Source organism: Muntiacus reevesi, chromosome 4 (assembly GCF_963930625.1).
Source record: "Muntiacus reevesi chromosome 4, mMunRee1.1, whole genome shotgun sequence".
Classification (NCBI taxonomy): Eukaryota; Metazoa; Chordata; class Mammalia; order Artiodactyla; family Cervidae; genus Muntiacus; species Muntiacus reevesi.
The window spans coordinates 61,834,115-61,853,933 of record NC_089252.1 but is presented as its reverse complement, the minus strand read 5'-3'; the positions used below and the strand labels follow the sequence as shown (position 1 = coordinate 61,853,933).

At 40.4% G+C, this 19,819-nt stretch overlaps 1 protein-coding gene across 1 annotated transcript in view; it reads left to right on the top strand.

Moving 5' to 3' along the window:
* The window catches only part of NEK10 (NIMA related kinase 10), a 263,349-nt gene that overhangs the window by 80,438 nt on the left and 163,092 nt on the right, over positions 1-19,819 (top strand). The window contains exons 16-21 of the mRNA XM_065935224.1: positions 5,177-5,279; positions 5,372-5,500; positions 6,005-6,142; positions 8,833-8,878; positions 11,297-11,418; positions 11,559-11,661. Of these exons, the coding sequence (XP_065791296.1) occupies positions 5,177-5,279; positions 5,372-5,500; positions 6,005-6,142; positions 8,833-8,878; positions 11,297-11,418; positions 11,559-11,661 (641 nt within the window). The remainder of the gene's footprint in view (positions 1-5,176; positions 5,280-5,371; positions 5,501-6,004; positions 6,143-8,832; positions 8,879-11,296; positions 11,419-11,558; positions 11,662-19,819) is intronic.

Below are 19,819 nucleotides of genomic sequence, written 5' to 3'. Positions count from 1 at the left end.
TGTATTTTTGCCACCTCTTCTTAATATCTTCTGCTTCTCTTAGGTCCATACCATTTCTGTCCTTTATTGCGCCCACCTTTGCATGAAATATTCCCTTGATATCTCTGATTTTCTTGAAGAGATCTCTAGTCTTCCTCATTCTATTGTTTTCCTCTATTTCTTTGCATTGATCACTGAGGAAGGCTTTCTTATCTCTCCTTGCTATTCTTTGAACTCTGCATTCAGATACTTATATCTTTCCTTTTCTCCTTTGCCTTTAGCTTCTCTTCTTTTCTCAGCTATTTGTAAGGCCTCCTCAGACAACCATTTTGCCTTTTTGCATTTCTTTCTCTTGGGGATGGTCTTGATCACTACCTCCTGTACAATGTCACGAACACTGTCAATAATTCTTCAGGTACTCTGTCAGATCTAATCCCTTGAATCTATTTCTCACTTCTACTGTATAATTGTAAAGGATTTGATTTAGCTCATACCTGAATGGTCTAGTACTTTTCCCTATTTTCTTCAATTTAAGTCTGAATTTGGCAATAAGGAGTTCATGATCTGAGCCACAGTCAGCTTCCAGTCTTGTTTTTGCTGACTGTATGGAGCTTCTCCATCTTTGGCTACAAAGAATATAATCAATCTGATTTCGGAATTGACCATCTGGTGATGTCCATGTGTAGAGTCTTCTCTTGTGTTGTTAGAAAAGGGTGTTTGGTATGACCAGTGCATTTTCTTGGCAAAACTCTGTTAGCCTTTGCCCTGGTTCATTTTTTACTCCAAGGTCAAACTTGCCTGTTACTCCAGGTATCTCTTGACTTCCTACATTTGCATTCCAGTCCCCTATGATGAAAAGGACATCCTTTTTGGGTGTTAGTTCTAGAAGTTCTTGTAGGTGTTCATAGATCCATTCAACTTCAACTTCTTCAGCATTACTGACTGGGTCATAGACTTGGATTACTGTAATATTGATTGGTTTGCCTTGGAAATGAACAGAGATCATTCTGTCGTTTTTGAGATTGTACCCAAGTACTGCATCAGACTCTTTTGTTGACTCTGAGGGCTACTCCATTTCTTCTAAGGGATTCTTACCCACAGTAGTAGATATAATGGTCATTTGAGTTAAATTTGCCCATCCCAGTCCATTTTAGCTCACTGATTCCTTAAATGTCAGTGTTCACTCTTGGCATCTCCTGTTTGACCACTTCCAGTTTACCTTGATTCATGGACCTAACAATCCAGGTTCCTCTGCAGTATTGTTCTTTACAGTGTCAGACTTTGCTTCCATCACCAGTCACATCCACAACTGGGTGGTGTTTTTGCTTTGGCTCTGTCTCTCCATTCTTTCTGGAGTTATTTCTCCACTCTTCTCCAGTAGCTTATTGGGCACCTACTGACCTGGGGAGTTCATTTTTCAGTTCCCTATCTTTTTGCCTTTTCATACTGTTAATGGGGTTGTCAAGGCAAGAATACTGAAGTGGTTTGCCATTCCCTTCTCCAGTGGCCCACATTTTGTCAGACCTTCCATCATGACCCATCCATCTTGGGTGGCCCTACACAGCATGGCTCATAGTTTCATTGAGTTAGACAAGGCTGTGGTCCATGTGATCAGTTTGATTAGTTTTCTGTGATTGTGGTTTTCATTCTGTCTGCCCTCTGAAGGATAAGAGGCTTATGGAAACTTCCTGATGGGAGAGACTGACTGTGGGGGAAACTGGGTCTTGTTCTGATGGGTGGGGCCATGCTCAGTAGATCTTTAGTCCAAAAATCTGTTGATGGCTGGAGCTGTGTCCCCTCCCTCCCACCATTGTGTCGATGATGCCACCCAAACTTCTCATCCTCTGTTACTGCCTTCTCTTCCTGCCCTCAGTCTTTCCTAGTATCAGGGTCTTTTCCAGTAAGTTGTATCTTCACATCAAGTGATCAAAGTATTAGAGCTTCAGCTTTAGCACCAGCCTTCTAATAAATATTCAAGGTTTATTTCCTTTAAGATTGACTGGTTTGATGTCCTTGGTGTCCAAGGGACTCTCAGGAGTTTTCTCCAGTGCCACAATTCAAAAGCATCAATTCTTCAGTGCTCAGCATTCTTTATGGTCCAACTCTCACATCCCTGCATGACTACTGGAAAAATCATAGCTTTGATTATATAGACCTTTGTTGGCAAAGTGATGTCTCTGCTTTTTATTATGTTGACTAGGTTTGCCATAGCTTTCCTTCCTAGGAGCAAGCATCTTTTAATTTCATGACTGTGGTCACCATTATTCATTATTATTATTATTATATTATATATATTTATTCATTATAACCTTTTATTTTAATGCTGTAAATCACCAGATGGTCAGTACCAAAATCAGGTTATATTCTCTGCAGCCCAAGATAGATAAGCTCTATCTCTATCAGTCAGTAAAAACAAGACCTGGAAAAAAAAAAGACCTGGAGCTGACTGTGACTCAGATCATGAATCCATATTATAAAATTCAGCCTTAAATTGAAGAAAGTAGGGAAAACCACAAGGTCATTCAGGTATGACCTAAATCGAATCCCTTATTATTACACAGTGGAGGTGATGAATAGATTTAAGGGACTAGATCTGGTAGACAGAGTACCTGAAAAACTGTAGATGGAGGTTTGTAAAATTGTACAGGAGGCAGTGACCAAAAGCATCCCAAGGAAGTGCAAGAAGGCAAAGTGACTGTCTGAGGAGGCTTTACAAATAGCCAAGGAAAGAAGAGATGTGAAAGGTAAGGGAGAAAGAGAAAGATATATCCAGCTGAATGCAAAGTTCCAGAGAGTAGCAAGGAGAGATAAGAAGGGATTCTTAAAGAAGAATGCAAAGAAATAGATGAAAACAGTAGAATGGGTAAGACCAGAGATCTCTTCAAGAAAATGAGAGATATCAAGGGAACATTTCATGCACAGATGGGCATAAAAAGGGCAGGAACAGTAAGGACCTAACAGAAGCAGAAGAGACTAAGAAGAGGTGGCAAGAGTACACAGATGAATTATACAAGAAGGGTCTTAACCATGATGGCCTGCTCACTCCCCTAGAGCCAGACATCCTGGGGTGTGAAGTCAAGTGGGCCTTAGGAAGCATTGCTACGAGCAAAGCTAGTGTAGGTGATGGAATTCCAGCTGAGTTATTTCAGAGCCTAACAGATGATGCTGTTAAAGTACTGCACTCGATATATCAGCAAATTTGGAAAACTCAGCAGTGGCCACAGGAGTGGAAAAGGTCGGTTTTCATTCTAATCCCAAAGAACGACAATGCCAAAAGGTGTTCAAATTACCAGACAGTTATACTCATTTCACATGCTAGGAAGGTTATTCTCAAAATCCTTCAAGCTAGACTTTAGCAGTATGTGAACTGAGAGCTTCCACATATACAAACTGGGTTTTGAAGAAGCAGAGGAACTAGAGATCAATTTGCCAGCATTCATTGGGTCATGGAAAAAGCAAGGGAGTTCCAGTAAAACATCTACTTCTGCCTCATTGACTACATTAAAAGCTTTGACTCTGTGAATCACAGAAAAGTGTGGAAAATTGTTAAAGAGATGGGAATACCAGACCATCTTATCTGTCACCTGAGAAGCCTGTATGCAGGTTAAGAAGCAACAGTTAGAACTGAATGTGGAACAATGGACCGGTTCAAAATTGAGAAAGGAGTACATCAGGGCTGTATGTTGTAACCCTGCTTATTTAACTTATATACAGAGTACATCGCGATGTACTGGGCTGGATGATGGGCTGAATGAAACACAAGCTGGAATCAAGATTGCTGAGAGAAATATCAGCAAGCTCAGATATGCAGAAGATACCTCTCTAATGGCAGAAAGTGAAGAACTAAAGAGCTTCTTGATGAAAGTGAAAGAGGAGAGTGAAAAAGCAGACTTAAAACTCAACATTTAAAAATCCAAGGTCATGGTATCTGGTCATATCACTTCATGGCAAACTGATGGGGAAAAAGTGGAAGCAGTGGCTGATTTTATTATCTTGGACTCCAAAATCACTGTGGATGGTGACTGCAGGCACAAAATTAAAAGATGCTTTCTCCTTGGAAGGAAAGTTATGACAGACCTAGACAGCATATTAAAAATCTGAGACATCACTTTGCTGACAAAGGTCTACATAGTCAAAGCTATGATTTTTCCAGTAGTTGTGGATGTGAGAGTTGGATCATAAAGAAGGCTGAATGCCGAAGAATTGATGGTTTCAAATTGTGATGCTGGAGTAGACTCTTGAGAGTCCCTTGGACCACAATGAGATCATACCAGCCAATCTTAAAGGAAATCAACCCTGAATATTCATTGGAAGATTGATGCTGAAGCTGAAGCTCCAATACTTTGCCCACCAGTGCAAAGAGTTGACTCACTGGAAAAGACTCTGATGCTGGGAAAGATGGAAAGAAAAAGGAGAAGGGGGCGGCAGAGGATGAGATATTTAAATAGCATCACCGACTCAATGGACATGAATGTAGGCAAACTCGAAGATAGTGGAGGACAGCAGAGCCTGATGTGCTGCAGTCCATGGAGTTGCAAAGAATCAGACAGGACTTAGTAGCTGAACAATAGCAACAAGAAATCATCCACATCGGTGGACTTAGAAGATTTTAATAAACCTAAACCCTTGAAACCAGTAGCTTGGAAATGATGCATACATATCTTCATTTTTATTCATCTGTATTTTAACTTTGTTTTCATAAAACATTCAAAAGTTAGGTTACCATTTCCCTCCTCGGGTTAATATGAGGAATGACTCAAACAGCATTTGTGAAAGTGCTCTGTGCTCAGTAGACATCCGGTAAGCATCCATTCCTACTATGTTTGATACCATACTCCCAATTGCCTTACAGATAAAATTTCTGTAAAATCTGTATCATATCTATTTGTTTTATTGTGGCAAAAAGCACATAGCATGAGACGTACCCTCTTACATTGTTAACTGTGCTGTCTAGTGTTCCTAACTGTAAGCTAGGGTTGTGCAGCAGATCTCTGGAACTTCCCTTTCCAGTTACTTTCCTTACCCGCTGAGACATGCTTCTCTAGTTTATTTTTGTGGGATAAGCTGGAAAGCATTATTGTCCCCATTTGTTGGCCAGTATATTTAATGTAATTTACCTACGAGGACACCAAAGGCAAGGAACAGGCCAGACTTTCCAACGCCTACATGAAGTATGTGTGTGCATTTTTCTCTGTAGACTTTTCCCCACCGACCTGTTTGAGACCTTCATTGATATAGGACATTATGTTCGTGATATCAGTGCTTATGAAGAATTAGTATCAAAGTTGAATTTACTAGTGGTAAGTCTTGACTTTTAACTAATTTGGCAGGCTGCTATGCGGTTAGGATGTGTTTATCATAGTGACCTGTTTCCTTTTCATTTTTTGGTTAGGAGGATGAACTGAAGCAAATTGCTGAAAATGTTGAAAGCATTAATCAGAATAAAGCTCCTTCAAAATATATAGGCAACTATGCGATTTTGGATCATCTCGGCAGTGGAGCTTTTGGCTGTGTTTACAAGGTGACCTGGCCCTCAAACAATGTTTCTGATGTTCCCAAACAAGTTGCATGTCTCCCTGCACACCCACACACACGTGAATTGGAGCGCTTGTTGGTGAGCAGGTAGAAATAAAAAGTAGAATGATTTGTTTTCTTCCAACAGATGGCCACACTGATATCTCACTCTCAGCTCTAGAAACTGGCCAGTGATCTTTGAAGACAAAAAGTGTCATTGATCTCTCATGCAAATAGTCAAAATGGCTTGTCCTAATGCGTGACACCTTCTCCAAATTCACTCCGTTGTTTCTGTACTTACCCAGTAAAATCCTGCTAAATATGACAACCTGATCCAGGAGATATTGATAACAATTTTTTTGAGCTGAGCTTAGTGTAAATTCAAATTGAATTTTTAAAGTTATATAACTAATGTAGATGACTTGGCTTAATCATGTGACCTTATTAATCTGTAGTAATCACTGTCTTCCTCTCTACTATTCTCTCTCTCTCTCTGTCTCATTTATCTTAGGTTAGGAAGCGCAGTGGTCAAAATCTTTTAGCAATGAAAGAGGTCAATTTACATAACCCAGCATTTGGAAAAGATAAAAAAGACCGAGACAGCAGCGTAAGGAATATTGTTTCTGAATTAACCATAATTAAAGAACAGGTAATGATTTTGCTTACAAAGGTGTTTTCCTTAACTAAATGTCATCCAAAAAGTAGAGTTCATGTGCTGTTCCTGTCCACGCTGTGTAGGAACTAGTTCTGTTTAAAATAATTGGCACTGAGGTGATATCAACCAGGAGAACTAAGGCTTGACATTGAACCACAGACAGTATTTGGGATTATAACTACATCAGGGCCAGGAATGCAGAACAATTGAGTTCACAGCCCAGAGTGCATAATGTATGAGAAAGCGTATCTGCTTCCTTCTTACTATGTTGAAGTATATTTGGTTACTTCATTATGTGCATAGGAGCATGACTAAGGCTTCCCAGATTTTTGTCAAAGGGAACCAAGTTGTCGACATTCCTCAAATATGGGTTATTTTATCTAAACTGTGGATTTTCAAGTTGGGTTATTATTTATTGGCTTGAGCAGAATATTCGAACATAGTGTTAACAACTCAATTAAGTATCATGAAGGTGTGTTCAGGAGAAAGAACAAACATGTCAGAGAGAAGGAATTTCTTGTTGTCATCAGTGAACACACTGGCTTCTTATTCAGCTTTCTTTGTTTATATGTTCATCATGAGTGCTGTTTGTCTGTGACTCCGGGGGAGACCTACCTCCATGGCTGTTTGTTGTTGTTCAGTCCCTGTCCTTCACTATCTCTCCTGGAGTTTGCTCAGATTCCTGTCCATTGAGGCAGTGATGCTATCTAAACATCTCATCCTCCATAGCCCCCTTCTCCTCCCGCCCTCAATCTTTCCCAGCATCAGGGTCTTTTCCAATGAGTAAACTCTTTGCATCAGGTGGCCAAAGTGTTGGAGCTTCAGCTTCCATATCAGTCCTTCCAATGAATACTCAGAGTTGATTTCCTTTAGGATTGACTGGTTTGATCTCCTTGAATCCAAATCTGAATACAGTCTGGCCAGTGAGCTAGGTCAAGAACATGGCTCTTTGCTTCCCTAGTCACATGTGACTTGAACTTGAAATCTGCTGGCCACTTGGTAGTTGATGAGGTAAACTAGAGGTTTTAGAATATATTCTAAGAAGAAAAGTCATAAGGGTGGGGCCATAGGAGGCCTCTGCTTGAACTTTGAGAGAGCTCAAGGCTATAGGACTGTGATGTCACCATGGGCTTAAACTAAGGAGAGGACAGCAAACTGAGGTCAAAAAGGAGGCAGTGATGGCAGACAGGAGTGGGAGAAGTGGGACTAGAATGGGAGAGTGTATTTGTTAATGTTAATATTGAGTTGCAGTAACAAAGACGCCCCAAAGTATTGATACATGGGTTTGAAGGCGAGGCCTCTCTGTGTGGGGGCTTCATCTTCCTGCCAGTCCAGGTGCATTTCTCTGCTCCACGCGGTCATGCAGGGACCTGCTCCTCCTCTCCCATTGCAGCCACCAAGGTGATGCACCCTGTATTTCGGGTTCAGACAGTGGGCTCCCCTCACTCTCCACTGGGGAGAGCTGAGTGATAAGCTCCCTCAGGGCTGCAGGAGAGGCTGAGAGACGTGACCTGTGGTGGGAAGTGTATCCTGCTACCACCTGATGGGATGGAGCAGCGTGAGGGCAGGTTTCGGTGGACAGCCAGAGGACTCTCCTGTGAAATGGCAAGAAGAAAGGCTAGAGAAAGATACAAGACATCTATGATGTACCAGTGACTGTTCTGAGATGAAACAAACTCCAGTTTACTTAGAGACTCAAGTTGTAAATAAATAAACCCCCAAACTTAGTATTCTTTTGGAAAATTAGCCTTTGTTAAAAAAGTAGAATTTCCATGTTACATTTCTAAGTCTGCAATGTAGGAGACCTGGGTTCAACCCCTGGGTCAGGAAGATCCCCTGGAGAAGGAAATGGCAACCCACTCCAGTATTCTTGCCTGGAGAATCCCATGGACAGGGGAGCCTGGTGGGCTACAGTCTATGGGGTCACAAGAATCATACTTGATTTAGCGACTAAACCACCACCCATTCTAAGGTAAACTATGCCAAAGAGAAATTTTATTGGACGCTTTTAGGAGTGCATGTGTGCTCAGCCATGTCCGACTGTTTGGGACCCCATGGACTGTAGCCCGCCAGGCTCCTCTGTCCATGGGATTCTCCAGACAAGAATACTGGAGTGGGTTGTCATTCCCGTCTCCAGGGAATCTTCCCAAACCAGTGATTGAACCCGGGTCTCCTGCATTGTGGGTGGATTCTTTACCATTAGTTCACACTAATTTTGGAGAGCATAGAAAGACATGAGTCATGTAAATAGACACAGTTTATATAAACATTTAAATGGCAGGGAGAGGTTAAGAGCATAGGTATATGTGTTCAAAGTTAATTGTTTCATTTCAGTTTTCTCCTCTATGCAATCTGTGGTATTGAAGCAGGGTGTGTTAAATCAATTCTTAAGATAGCTTCCAGTTCTATAATCCTCCATTTTAGTTAAATTAAGTGAGAAAGCACAACCAGTTTTTATTGCTATTTTATAAGGCTATATAGCAGATTGCTGTTTTCAGAATAGTTTTGTAAGCAGCAAATAAAAAAGAATCATGAAAAATTAGATATTTTGAAATGCTTTGTTGTATAAATAAATGTAAACAGGATAATTTCTTTGTTGTTTTCAAATATGAAGTCCAACTAAATTGTGAACACAAGTTTATATTTTGAAGTAGGTGTAATGTTTGTTATTTATTTTCTTATAGCTTTATCATCCAAATGTTGTACGCTATTATAAAACATTTCTGGAAAGTAAGTATGAGTTTTCATGATATTTCTGATAAAGTATCTATGTTACTTACATATTTTTAAAAGAATGTTACAAAATAAGCTTAATCAACTCTTTTCTTTACCTTTTTTTGTTATATGTATGATAATTGATATTTTTAATCACTTTCTTGGTCAGTGAAACACTGATAGTCAAAGATCAAAAGATACTTATAAAATACTTAGATCTCTCTATATAAGGTTTCATGAACAAACCAAAATAATAGTTATTGCTATTTTCATATACAAATATCCCTTAGTAGGATCAGGAGAAAATAAAACTAAAGGATGGTGACTTCTTTAAGAAAAAATAAAAAGTTTTTTTTAAAATTAAATCAGATGATTTTTTCTCTTTTTTTAAAATTATTTTTAAATCATTTACTTATTTATTTTACTTTACAATATTGTAGTGGTTTTTGCCATACGTTAACATGAATCCGCCATGGGTGTACATGTGTTCCCCATCCTGAAAGCCCCCCCTCCCACCTCCCTCCCCATCCCATCCCTCTGGGTCATCCCAGTGCACCAGCCCTGAGCACGCTGTATCATGCATTGAACCTGGACTGGCGGTTCGTTTCACATGTGATAATTTACATGTTTCAGTGCCGTTTTCCCATATCATCCCGCCCTTCTAAATCAGATGATTTTCCCACCGTCTTCCCCTCAAACAAATGGGGCTGGGTTTTTGAGGTTTCTTTCTCTTGAAGTTCAGGTAATTGCCACAAGGTGGTGGCGATGGAACTCTGACTGCATCATCTTTAGGATGATGGAATACAGAATCAAATGTTGAGATAAAATCAAACTCAGACTTCTTTTGAAAAACAATAGAACTTTTGACTGAAGCAGTATACATTTTAATGGACCTGTCGTGCTCCACTTGTGAAGTTTCACAGTGAGTCTCCACATGGAGGGGCTTCCTCGCTGCCTCTGTATCAGTGCTTGTGCTCAGGTCCTCAGGTGTGTCTGACTCTTTGCCATCCCATGGACTATAGCCCTCCAGGCTCCTCTGTTCATGGGATTCCCCCGGCAAGAAACCGGGAATGCCACTTCTTCCTCCAAGGGATCTTCCCTACCCAGGGATCGAACCCGTGTCTCTTATGTCTCCTGCGTTAGCCGGCAGGTTCTTTACTGCTAGCTCCACCTGGGAAGCCCCTGTCAGTGCTAGTGCTGTGCAAACCTGGCAGTGTTACGAGTTTTCCCATCCTCTGGTTGACTCAGAGGAACTCAGTGGTGAAATCTTCAGCAAACCCAGCTCCCTTGGCCATTTGTTCTTGATATTAGAATAATTTCCCATAATTTAGTGTACATCCCGTCATAAAGAGGTCTAGATTGGCTTCTGACTTATGCTGAAGTGATACCGTTCATCTGAATTTGAAAACAAAATAACGTGACTTCTTCAGAAAAGAATTGAAAGTGATTTTACAAATACATAAAATATGTTGAAATAGATTAGGAAATCATGATAAAAGGAAATAGAAGGTGAGAAAATTTTAAATAAAGCTAAAGTTAGTTGTTGTTTAGTCACTCAGTTGTGTCTGACTCTTTCTGACCCCGCGGATAGGCTCCTCTGTCCATGGGATTTCCCAGGTAAGAATATGAGGTGGTTGCCATTTCCTACTCCTGGGGATCTTCCTGACCCAGGGATTGAACCTGTGTCTCCTGCATTGGCAGACAAATTCTTTACCACTGAGCTATCTGGGAAGCTCATACATATTTTACATACATCCAGAACATTACAGAAGATACATATCACATTAATAGTTTCATATTAGTTTTGGAGGAGAAAGTAGAATTTACTTCTGTTTCTTAACATCCAAAGAAAAGAGGCAAAGCCAGTCAGTTATGAGATTCCTGGGACCCATGAGCTGCAATCTGGGGAAGGCCAGCTTTCTCAGTCCTTGTCAGGAGCTGAGATTTTCCACCATGGGTGGTGTATCCAATGCGCTTTTTTCTAAACCATGATGTGATTTCATTGTAAAACACTGTAAGGTAAATGTATGAGACTGAAGAACAATACACTGAAAACATTTTTCTGAATGTCTAGTTTGATTTAAGTGTAAATTTTAGAGCATTGAGTGGAGAGATGGGTTTACCTGTTCTTCAGGGAATTCTTCGTGACGGGAGTGTTTGCTTCTCTTTGGTGATCTCAGTCCTTCCATGTCCTGGTGTACACAGAAGATGATAGCATTTGCCAGCGCAAACTTATGCTAGGGGATTGCCTGTAGTTGAAAGAGATCCCCCTGGCCCCTGACCCTTCCAGCTGAGTGAAACCACATCCCTAACTCTTCCGTGATGTGTGTGCCCTGAACACCCATTGGGAAGTTTGGATTCTAATTCATAAGTTCTTTCAAAATGTCTATATTGAATTTAATTTTCTATTACCTTTTCTGTTTTTATATATAGATGATAGGCTGTATATAGTTATGGAACTTATAGAAGGGGCCCCTCTTGGAGAGCATTTCAGTTCTTTGAAGGAAAAACGACATCATTTTGCTGAAGAGAGACTATGGAAAATATTTATACAGGTATCATTCATCTTCATTAACTTTTCCTATGAAACAGTAAAGGTCTCAGCTGATTCCCCAGAGGTGTGTGGTGGTTGTGAGTGGCTGTCTGTCCGTATATATGAAGGAAATAACCTTAGTTTGTTGTCTGCTGTTTGCAGCTGTGCCTGGCTCTTCGGTACTTGCACAAGGAGAAGAGGATCATCCATAGAGACCTGACGCCAAACAACATCATGCTGGGCGACAAGGACAGAGTGACTGTCAGTAAGTATAGAATCGGAAAGTTTCGGCTTGAGAGTCTCTGAGTATTATTCTAGGGCAGAGTTGTTGGACAGAACTTCCCACACTGATAGGTGCGTTATCCATCTGTGTTGTCCAGTCCAGCAGCCACTGGCTGCGTGTGGCTATTGGGCACTTGAAATGTCACAGTAGTGACTGAGGGTATGAATTTCAAATTCTACTAACTTTTAGTTAATTTAAGTATCCCTATGTGGACTAGTGCATACTATAGTGGAGAGTAACTAGTGAAGTTCTTGATGTTCTTGAAGTTCTCACTATGAGAGAATAAAATACTCTTAGAATGCTGGAGCCTTTAATTCCTAAATCAATGGTTTCTAGGGTTTTTTTCTTTCTGTAGAACACTTCTTCATCAACAAGGGCTTTTATGACTACCACATGAACACACTATTGTACTGTTTTGATATAGTCTGTGACATGGGCGACCAATATACATATCAAGGACTGTAAAAAATCTAGCCATTTGTATACTTCAACATGTTTATTTTATATCACAGTATCTTCAAATGTAGCAGGTTATCTGAATGTTATATAAATTTTTGCAGTGAGAAAGTTAGTTTTTTTCCCTATAGTTGTATATTTCTCAATCATAAATGAGCTTTTTAGCTTAGAATGATATATTAGCTTTCCCCTGTTCGCTTCACTCATGAACACTAGCTACTCTAGTGGTTCGCCCACTACAAGTAGGGAGAAATAGCTAAATCAGTGTTCTGCAAGTATTTGTGATAGTGACCTTCCATTAGTAAATTCTTTTGATAATACACTGCCAATATATGTATTGTTGTTGTTATTGTTGTTCAGTAACTGTCATGTCTGACTTTTTGCGACCCCATGGACTATAGCACATCAGGTTTCTCTGTCCTCCACTATCTCCCAGAGTTTACTCAAATTCATGTCCATTGAGTCGGTGATGATATTAATATATGACCATCACTAGTAATTGCCCTCCACTCTTCCCCTAGTGTACTGGATACCTTCTGACCTGGGAGTCTCATCTTCCAGCATCATATCTTTTTGCCTTTTCATACTGTCCAGCCAGAGTGGGTTGCCATTTCCTTCTCCAGTGGACAGCATTTTGTTTGTCCACACTCTTCAATGTGACCCATCCATCTTGATGACTCCTAGCCTCCTAGCTTCATTCACTTATGCCAGCACCTTTGCCATGACAAGGCTGTGATCCATGAAGGGGCAATATATGTATGCTTATTTATAAATGCTATACACATATCGCTGCATAATTATTCTATAGTACATGAAGTCAATAGAAATAACATGCAAAGGGGTGCATTAAAATTCAAGATAGAGATTTTTATATTCCCCCCCACCACCGCCTAGTGGATTGCCTTAGGCACCCAACGTAGGAGATCCTCTCCTAAATTTTACTGATGTGAAAGACATTTGTGCATGCCTGCATGCATGTGTGCTAAGTTGCTTCAGTTGTGTCCAACTCTTTGCAACCTTTGGATCAAACCTGCCAAGCTCCTCTGTCCATGGGATTCTCCAGGCAAGAAAACTGGAGTGGGTTGCCATGCCCTCCTTCAGGGGATTTTCCTGACCCAGGAATTGAACCTGTGTCTCCTGCATTGACAGGAGGGTTCTAAACCTGAAAGAGATTTGACAATGTTTTTAAGCTGAGTCTCGTAGTTTGGGAAGAATCTGATTCCTCATGAAGGCAACTTCAAATGTAGGCTTTTACCATAACCACATCCTCAGTAACAACGATTAGACTCACTGTACAGATATTTTTTTTTTTTTTTGATAGAGCATGCTATATTAGTTTTAAAAAATACCCAAACAGAAGCTCTTTCAAAATCTTCAGTGCAAAGTTACTTGGTAATATTTCAAGACAGTGCTTTGTGATATACGTGATGAGGTCAAATAATTGTGACTCTGTCTTGGATACACATTTAATTTACTTAATCATTAGAAGTTAATTATAATTTTGTTTATCATAACCTTTTTTACTTTTTTCTTTTTATGAATTGTACTTGTGTTTCCTTAAGAATTTTTTTTAGATCTTCCTTGGTGGCTCAGACAGTAAGGTATCTGCCTATGATGCGGGACACCCAGGTTCAATCCCTGGGTTGGGAAGATCTCCTGGAGAAGGAAATGGCAACCCACTCCAGTATTCTTGCCTGGAAAATCCCATGGATGGAGGAGCCTGGTAGGCTACAGCCCATGGGGTTGCAAAGAGTTGCGTACGACTGAGCCACTTCACTTTTTCTTTAAGAATTTTTACTATTTAAAGTTTGTATGCTTGTAGATATTTTAATTTATAAATTAATAAGGATTATTATAAATTGTGTGTTTGAATTTCATCACAAATAGTATATATATATTTTAAATACTATTAAACAGATGTTTAGTGGTTTAATAGATCTATTTAATTTTCCTAAAGGTGATTTTTCAGACCATATTTTCTGAGTCTAGCCAACGCTACATCCCATTTTCTTACATTTAAATACATTGAGGTTCATCTTTTATTGTAGTAGTCTGATTTATTTTCTGTCTAATCTTATTTCAAGTAATTCTTATATTTACGTTCTTTAACCAGTACCACACATCAAAATGGTTTACAAAATAAGATAGTGCTAAAAATCTTATAAAGAAAAACCTATCCCTCTGCAACCCTCAATTCCCGTTCCTTAAAACAACCACTTTTCATTCTTTTTTAGCTCTGTTTTCTGGTATTTGGTTTTCTATTGGCTTCCCTGGTGGCTAAGTCAATAATCTGCCTGCAATGTGGGAGACCTGGGTTGGATCCCTGGGTTGGGAAGATTCCCTGGAGGGAGGGCATGGCAACCCATTCCAGTATTCTTGGACTTCCCTGGTGGCTCAGACAGTAAAAAATCCACCTGTAATATGGGAGATGTGGGTTTGATCCCTGGGTTGGGAAGATCCCTTGGAGAAGAAGACGGCTACTCACTCCAGTATTCTTGCCTGGAAAATCCTATGGACAGAGAAACCTGGTGGGCTACAGTCCATGGGATACAAAGAGTCAGACATGACTGAGTGACTATCACTGTGATAGTTGAGGATTCAATTTTCTTGCTTTCTCTTCTTCCCCACCTGCCATCCTGCAATATATCTATAGCACAGTGTTAAAGTGAAAGTTGCTCAGTCGTGTCTGACTCTTTGTGACCCTATAGACTGTAGCCCACGAGGCTCCTCTGTCCATGGAATTCTCCAAGCAAGAATACTGGAGTGGGTTGCCATTCCCTTCTCCAATTTATGGAACAACTGGGGGTTAAATCAGTATTCAGTATTTACATTATTACTACTGTGTAACTATTGTTCAATGTTGATTACTTCTTCCTTATAGGCCTTTTGTTTTTCTTAGAGTTAATAATTGCCTTCTTTTTAAAAAAATTTTCCTGGTTTTCTGTGTACTTTTATTTCTTCTTCCCAGATCTTCTAAAAGGAATATAAAAGTCCTCTTTGTCTATTTTCCACATGGTCAGACAAGACAGTTACTCTGGTTTCTTTTTTTTTTTTTTTCTTGGATACTCATTTTCTGTAGTTGTCTGTTGTAACATAGACCGAGTTTGACTTTAGGTCTGTTATACAGCTATTGTCCTGGAACTTTCATGCTCTTCTTTTTTTTAATTTGGCTACACTGTACAGCTTGTGAGATCTGTTCCGTGACCAGGGATTGAATCTGGGCCACTGCAGTGAAAGCACTGAACCCTAATCACTAGACCACCAGGGGACTCCCTCCTCCTTTTCTGGTTGGAGCCTCTATTTCCTACATTCTCTGGACTTCTCTTTCTTTTATAACTCCCCTATTTTGCCAAAGTGTATCTTTTAGTACTTTACTAAGAAACAGTGCTTTGGAAACTATCATTTTTATTTTTTTAAAATTTCTAATTAAAAACTTTTGGAGATAAAAGTGGCATATACATTCTTTTAGTTTCAAGTGAACAACATAATGGTTTGATATTTGTATACATTATAAAATGATCATCACAATAAGCCAAGTTAATATCCATCATGTTACATAGTTAATTTTTTTTCTCTTGTGTTGAGAACCTTTTAAGATCTACTCTCTTAGCAACTTTCAAATATGCAATACAGTATTATTAACTATAGTCACCATGCTGTATATGACATCCCCAGGACTTATTTATGTTAGAACCGGAAGTTTGTATTTTGACCCCCTTCACCCACTTCTCCCACTCCCTATCCTCTGCCTTTGTCAGCCACTAGTCTGTTCTCTGGATCTATGAGCTTGATTTGTTTTTGTTTTTTACAGTCCACATGTAAGTGAGATTATGCTGTATGTCTTTCTCTGTCTGACTTATTTCATGTAATATAATGCCCTCAAGGTCCATCCATGTTATTGAAAATGGTAAGATTTCAGTCTTTTTTTATGACTGAACTGTATGTGTGTGTATGTATGTATGTATGTGTGTGTATGTATATATGAATGAAGTGTATGTATATACTTATGAGGGCTTCCCAGGTGGCGCTAGTGGTAAAGAACCCATTTGCCAATGCAGGAAACATGAAAGACTTGGGTTTGATCCCTGGGTCAGGAAGATCCCCTGGAGGAGGGCATGGCAGCCTGCTTCAGTATTCTTGCCTGGAGAATCCCACGGACAGGGGAGCCTAGTGGGTTACATTCCACAGGATCATAAAGAGACACAACTGAAGTGACTGAGCATGCACATGCATGTACTTATGAATAAATATATGTATATTTGGATACATATACACACACATACACTAGGTTGATCACCAATCTAGTGTTGGGAGAAATATCAATAACCTCAGATATGCAGATGACACCATCCTTATGGCAGAAAGCAAAGAACTAAAGAGCGTCTTGATGAAAGTGAAAGAGGAGAGTGAAAAAGTTGGCTTAAAGCTCAACATTCAGAAAACTAAGATCATGGCATCTTGTCCCATCACCTCATGGTAAATAGATGGGGAAACAGTGGAAACAGTGGTTGACTTTATTTTTGGGGGCTCCAAAATCATTGCAGATGGTGATTGGAGCCATGAAATTAAAAGATGCTTTCTCCTTGGAAGGAAAGTTATGACCAATCTAGACAGCATACTAAAAAGCAGAGACATTACTTTGTCAACAAAGGTCCATCTAGTCAAGGCTATGGTTTTTCCAGTGGTCATGTATGGATGTGACAGTTGGACTGTGAAGAAAGTTGAGCACCAAAAAATTGATGCTTTTGAACTGTGGTGTTGGAGAAGACTCTTGAGAGTCCCTTGCACTGCAAGGAGATCCAACTGGTCCATCCTAAAGGAGATCAATCTTGGGTGTTCATTGGAGGGACTGATGTTGAAGCTGAAACTCCAGTACTTTGGCCACCTGATGTGAAGAGCTGACTCATTTGAAAAGACCCTGATGCTGGGAAAGATTGAGGGCAGGAGGAGAAGGGGATGACAGAGGATGAGATGGTTGGATGGTATCACTAACTCAATGGACATGAGTTTGGGTAAACTCCGGGAGTTGGTGATGGAGACCTGGCATGCTGTGGTTCATGGGGTTACAGAGAGTCGGACACAACTGAGCGACTGAACTGAACTGAACTGAACTGAGTCATCCCAGGCCATAAAATGACTGACAAGAATCTTGAAGAAAGGCAGATTTCCATACAAATATATAGCCTTTCATTAACATAGATTAGGAGAACAATGTATGAGTATAATGTACTGGTTTGTCAAGTCAGTTCTGAGCCTTTAGGTGGAACTGACTTGAAGACAGAATCTAGGGTAAATACATAGTACATTAACATAGCTTAAGACAAACATTTCCATAAGATAAATGCATTGTTAAGCTCAAGGTTTGAGAAAAGTTCAGGTGGAACCAGGTGTCATGGCACCACAGAATTTTAAGAGCAACCTCTTTTTAAATTTGTATAGAGAAGGGGAAAAAATATAACATGTTTGTTTCCTCCTGCCACTTAAGAGAGAGATAAAAATAATGTCTGACACTTGCAGCCTATTTCCTCCATTTGGAGACCCCTGTCCTTCCTGCCTGTTACCCTCTCAAAAGCCTTTATGAAAAACCAGATTATGTACTGACTTTTATGCCTGGTAGGGGTTTGGTCTTTAGTCTTCTTATCTATCAGAAGCCTTTGAGGAATTTTAACCTCTAAGTAGTGATACTGGTTTAGGTTTTTCAAAGATTGTAGTGCTGGTTTGGAGAATTATGTTTTGGAGGGTAGTTATGGATGTGGGGAATTATAGAAAGTATAGTTCAGTAGAGTTCAGGAGAGTTCATGGTGGCCTGAACTAGGTGATAGTGGTTGTATTAATTATCCATTGTTGTGTAACCAGTTACCACAAAACTTAGTGGCTTAAGACAACACACATTTATTTTCTCACCATTTCAAGGGTCAGGAATCCAGCAGCATCCTTGCTGAATGGTTCTGGCTCAGGGTCTCTCATGAGCTTTCAGTCAGGCTGTGAGCCAAGGAAGGCTGCATTGTTGGAAGTCTTGACTTGGCCTGGGAAAGACAGTGAAAGTCACTCAGTCATATCTGACTCTCTGCAACCCTTGAACTTTAGCCTGCCAGGCTCCTCTGTCCATGGAATTCTCTAGGCATTTCTATTGGAGTGGGTAGCTGCTCCCTTTGCAAGGGATCTTCCTGACCCAGGAATCAAACTGGGGTCTCCTGCTTTGCAGGCAGATTCTTTATCAGTTGAGCTACCAAGAAAGCTGCTTGGCCTGGGAGTCCACTTCAAAGAAGGTTCACATGACTGGCAATAAGTTCTGACTTTTGGCTGGAGATTGGTCTCTTATTCACCAGGACCTCTTCTCTCTGTGGCCCTTCAGCAGAATAGCCTGGACTGTTTTACGTAAGTTAGATAAATATTTCTTAGTTATAAATTCAAAGTGAAAGTGAAGTCACTCAGTCGTGTCCGACTGTTTGCGACCCCATGGGCTGTAGCCTACCAGGCTCCTCAGTCTGTGGAATTTTTCGGGCAAGAGTACTGGAGTGGGTTGCCATTTCTTTCTCCAGGGAATCTTCCCAACCCATGGATCGAACCCAGGCCAGGGATTGGACCCAGGTCTCCCACACTGCAGGCAGACGCTTTACCATCTGAGCCACCAGGGGAGAACTCATAACATCAAAATCATAATATATAAAAGAAAAAATTAATTCATTGAATTTCATTGAAGTTTAAAACTTATGGTCTATGAAAGATATTACTAATAAAATGAAAAGACAAATTGCAGACTGGGAGAAAAGATGTGTAGGTCATCTATTTAACAAAGAATTTGTATTAGTAATACAAGCAATAAGAAAGCTCAATTATAAGAAAACAAACAACCCAATGGAAAAAAGGGCCAAATTTTGAACAAGCCTTCACTAAAGAAGATACAGAAGATGGCGGAGGAATAGGACAGGGAGACTAATTTCTCCCTGACAAATTCATTGAAAGAACATTTGAACACTGAGCAAATTCCACAAAACAACTCTGAACACTGGCAGAGGACACCAGGCACCCAGAAAGGCAGCCCGTTGTCTTCGAAAGGAGGTAGGACAAAATATAGAAGATAAAAAGAGAGACAAAAGAGTTAGGGATGGAGATCTGTCCCAGGGAGGGAGTCATAAAAGAAGTTTCCAAACACCAGGAAACCCTCTCACCAGTGGGTCTGTGGGGAATTTTGGAATCTCAGAGGGCAACATAACTGGGAGGAAAAATAAATAAATAAATACAACCCACAGATTGTGTGCCTAATGGCAGTTCTCAGTGGAAAAGTAGCCCAGATGCTTGCATCTGCTACCTGCAAGCAGGGGCTGAACAGGGAGGTACAGGCCTCATTGCTTAGGGTAAGGACCGGGCCTGAAAGCCCTGAGGGCAATCTGAGGGAGCTAATGTGAAATAGCAACCCAAACTGTGGGATAGACAGAGAGACAGAGAGAGAGCACTTTGCCGTGAAAAGCCCTAACCTAAGGCACTGCCAGCCCCGCACACAGAACAAAGGGCTGAATGAATACCAGAGTAGAGCTAGCTGACTGTGGACCAGCCCATGTCCTGCCAGAGGCCGGGAGGCAGGCGGGCGACAGCTAGAGCTGGAAAGGGGCAAAGTCAGCCCCAGAGATGGCATCCTCCTCCAAACTGTGAGCAGGCTCCCAGTTGCCAACCAGGCCTTCCT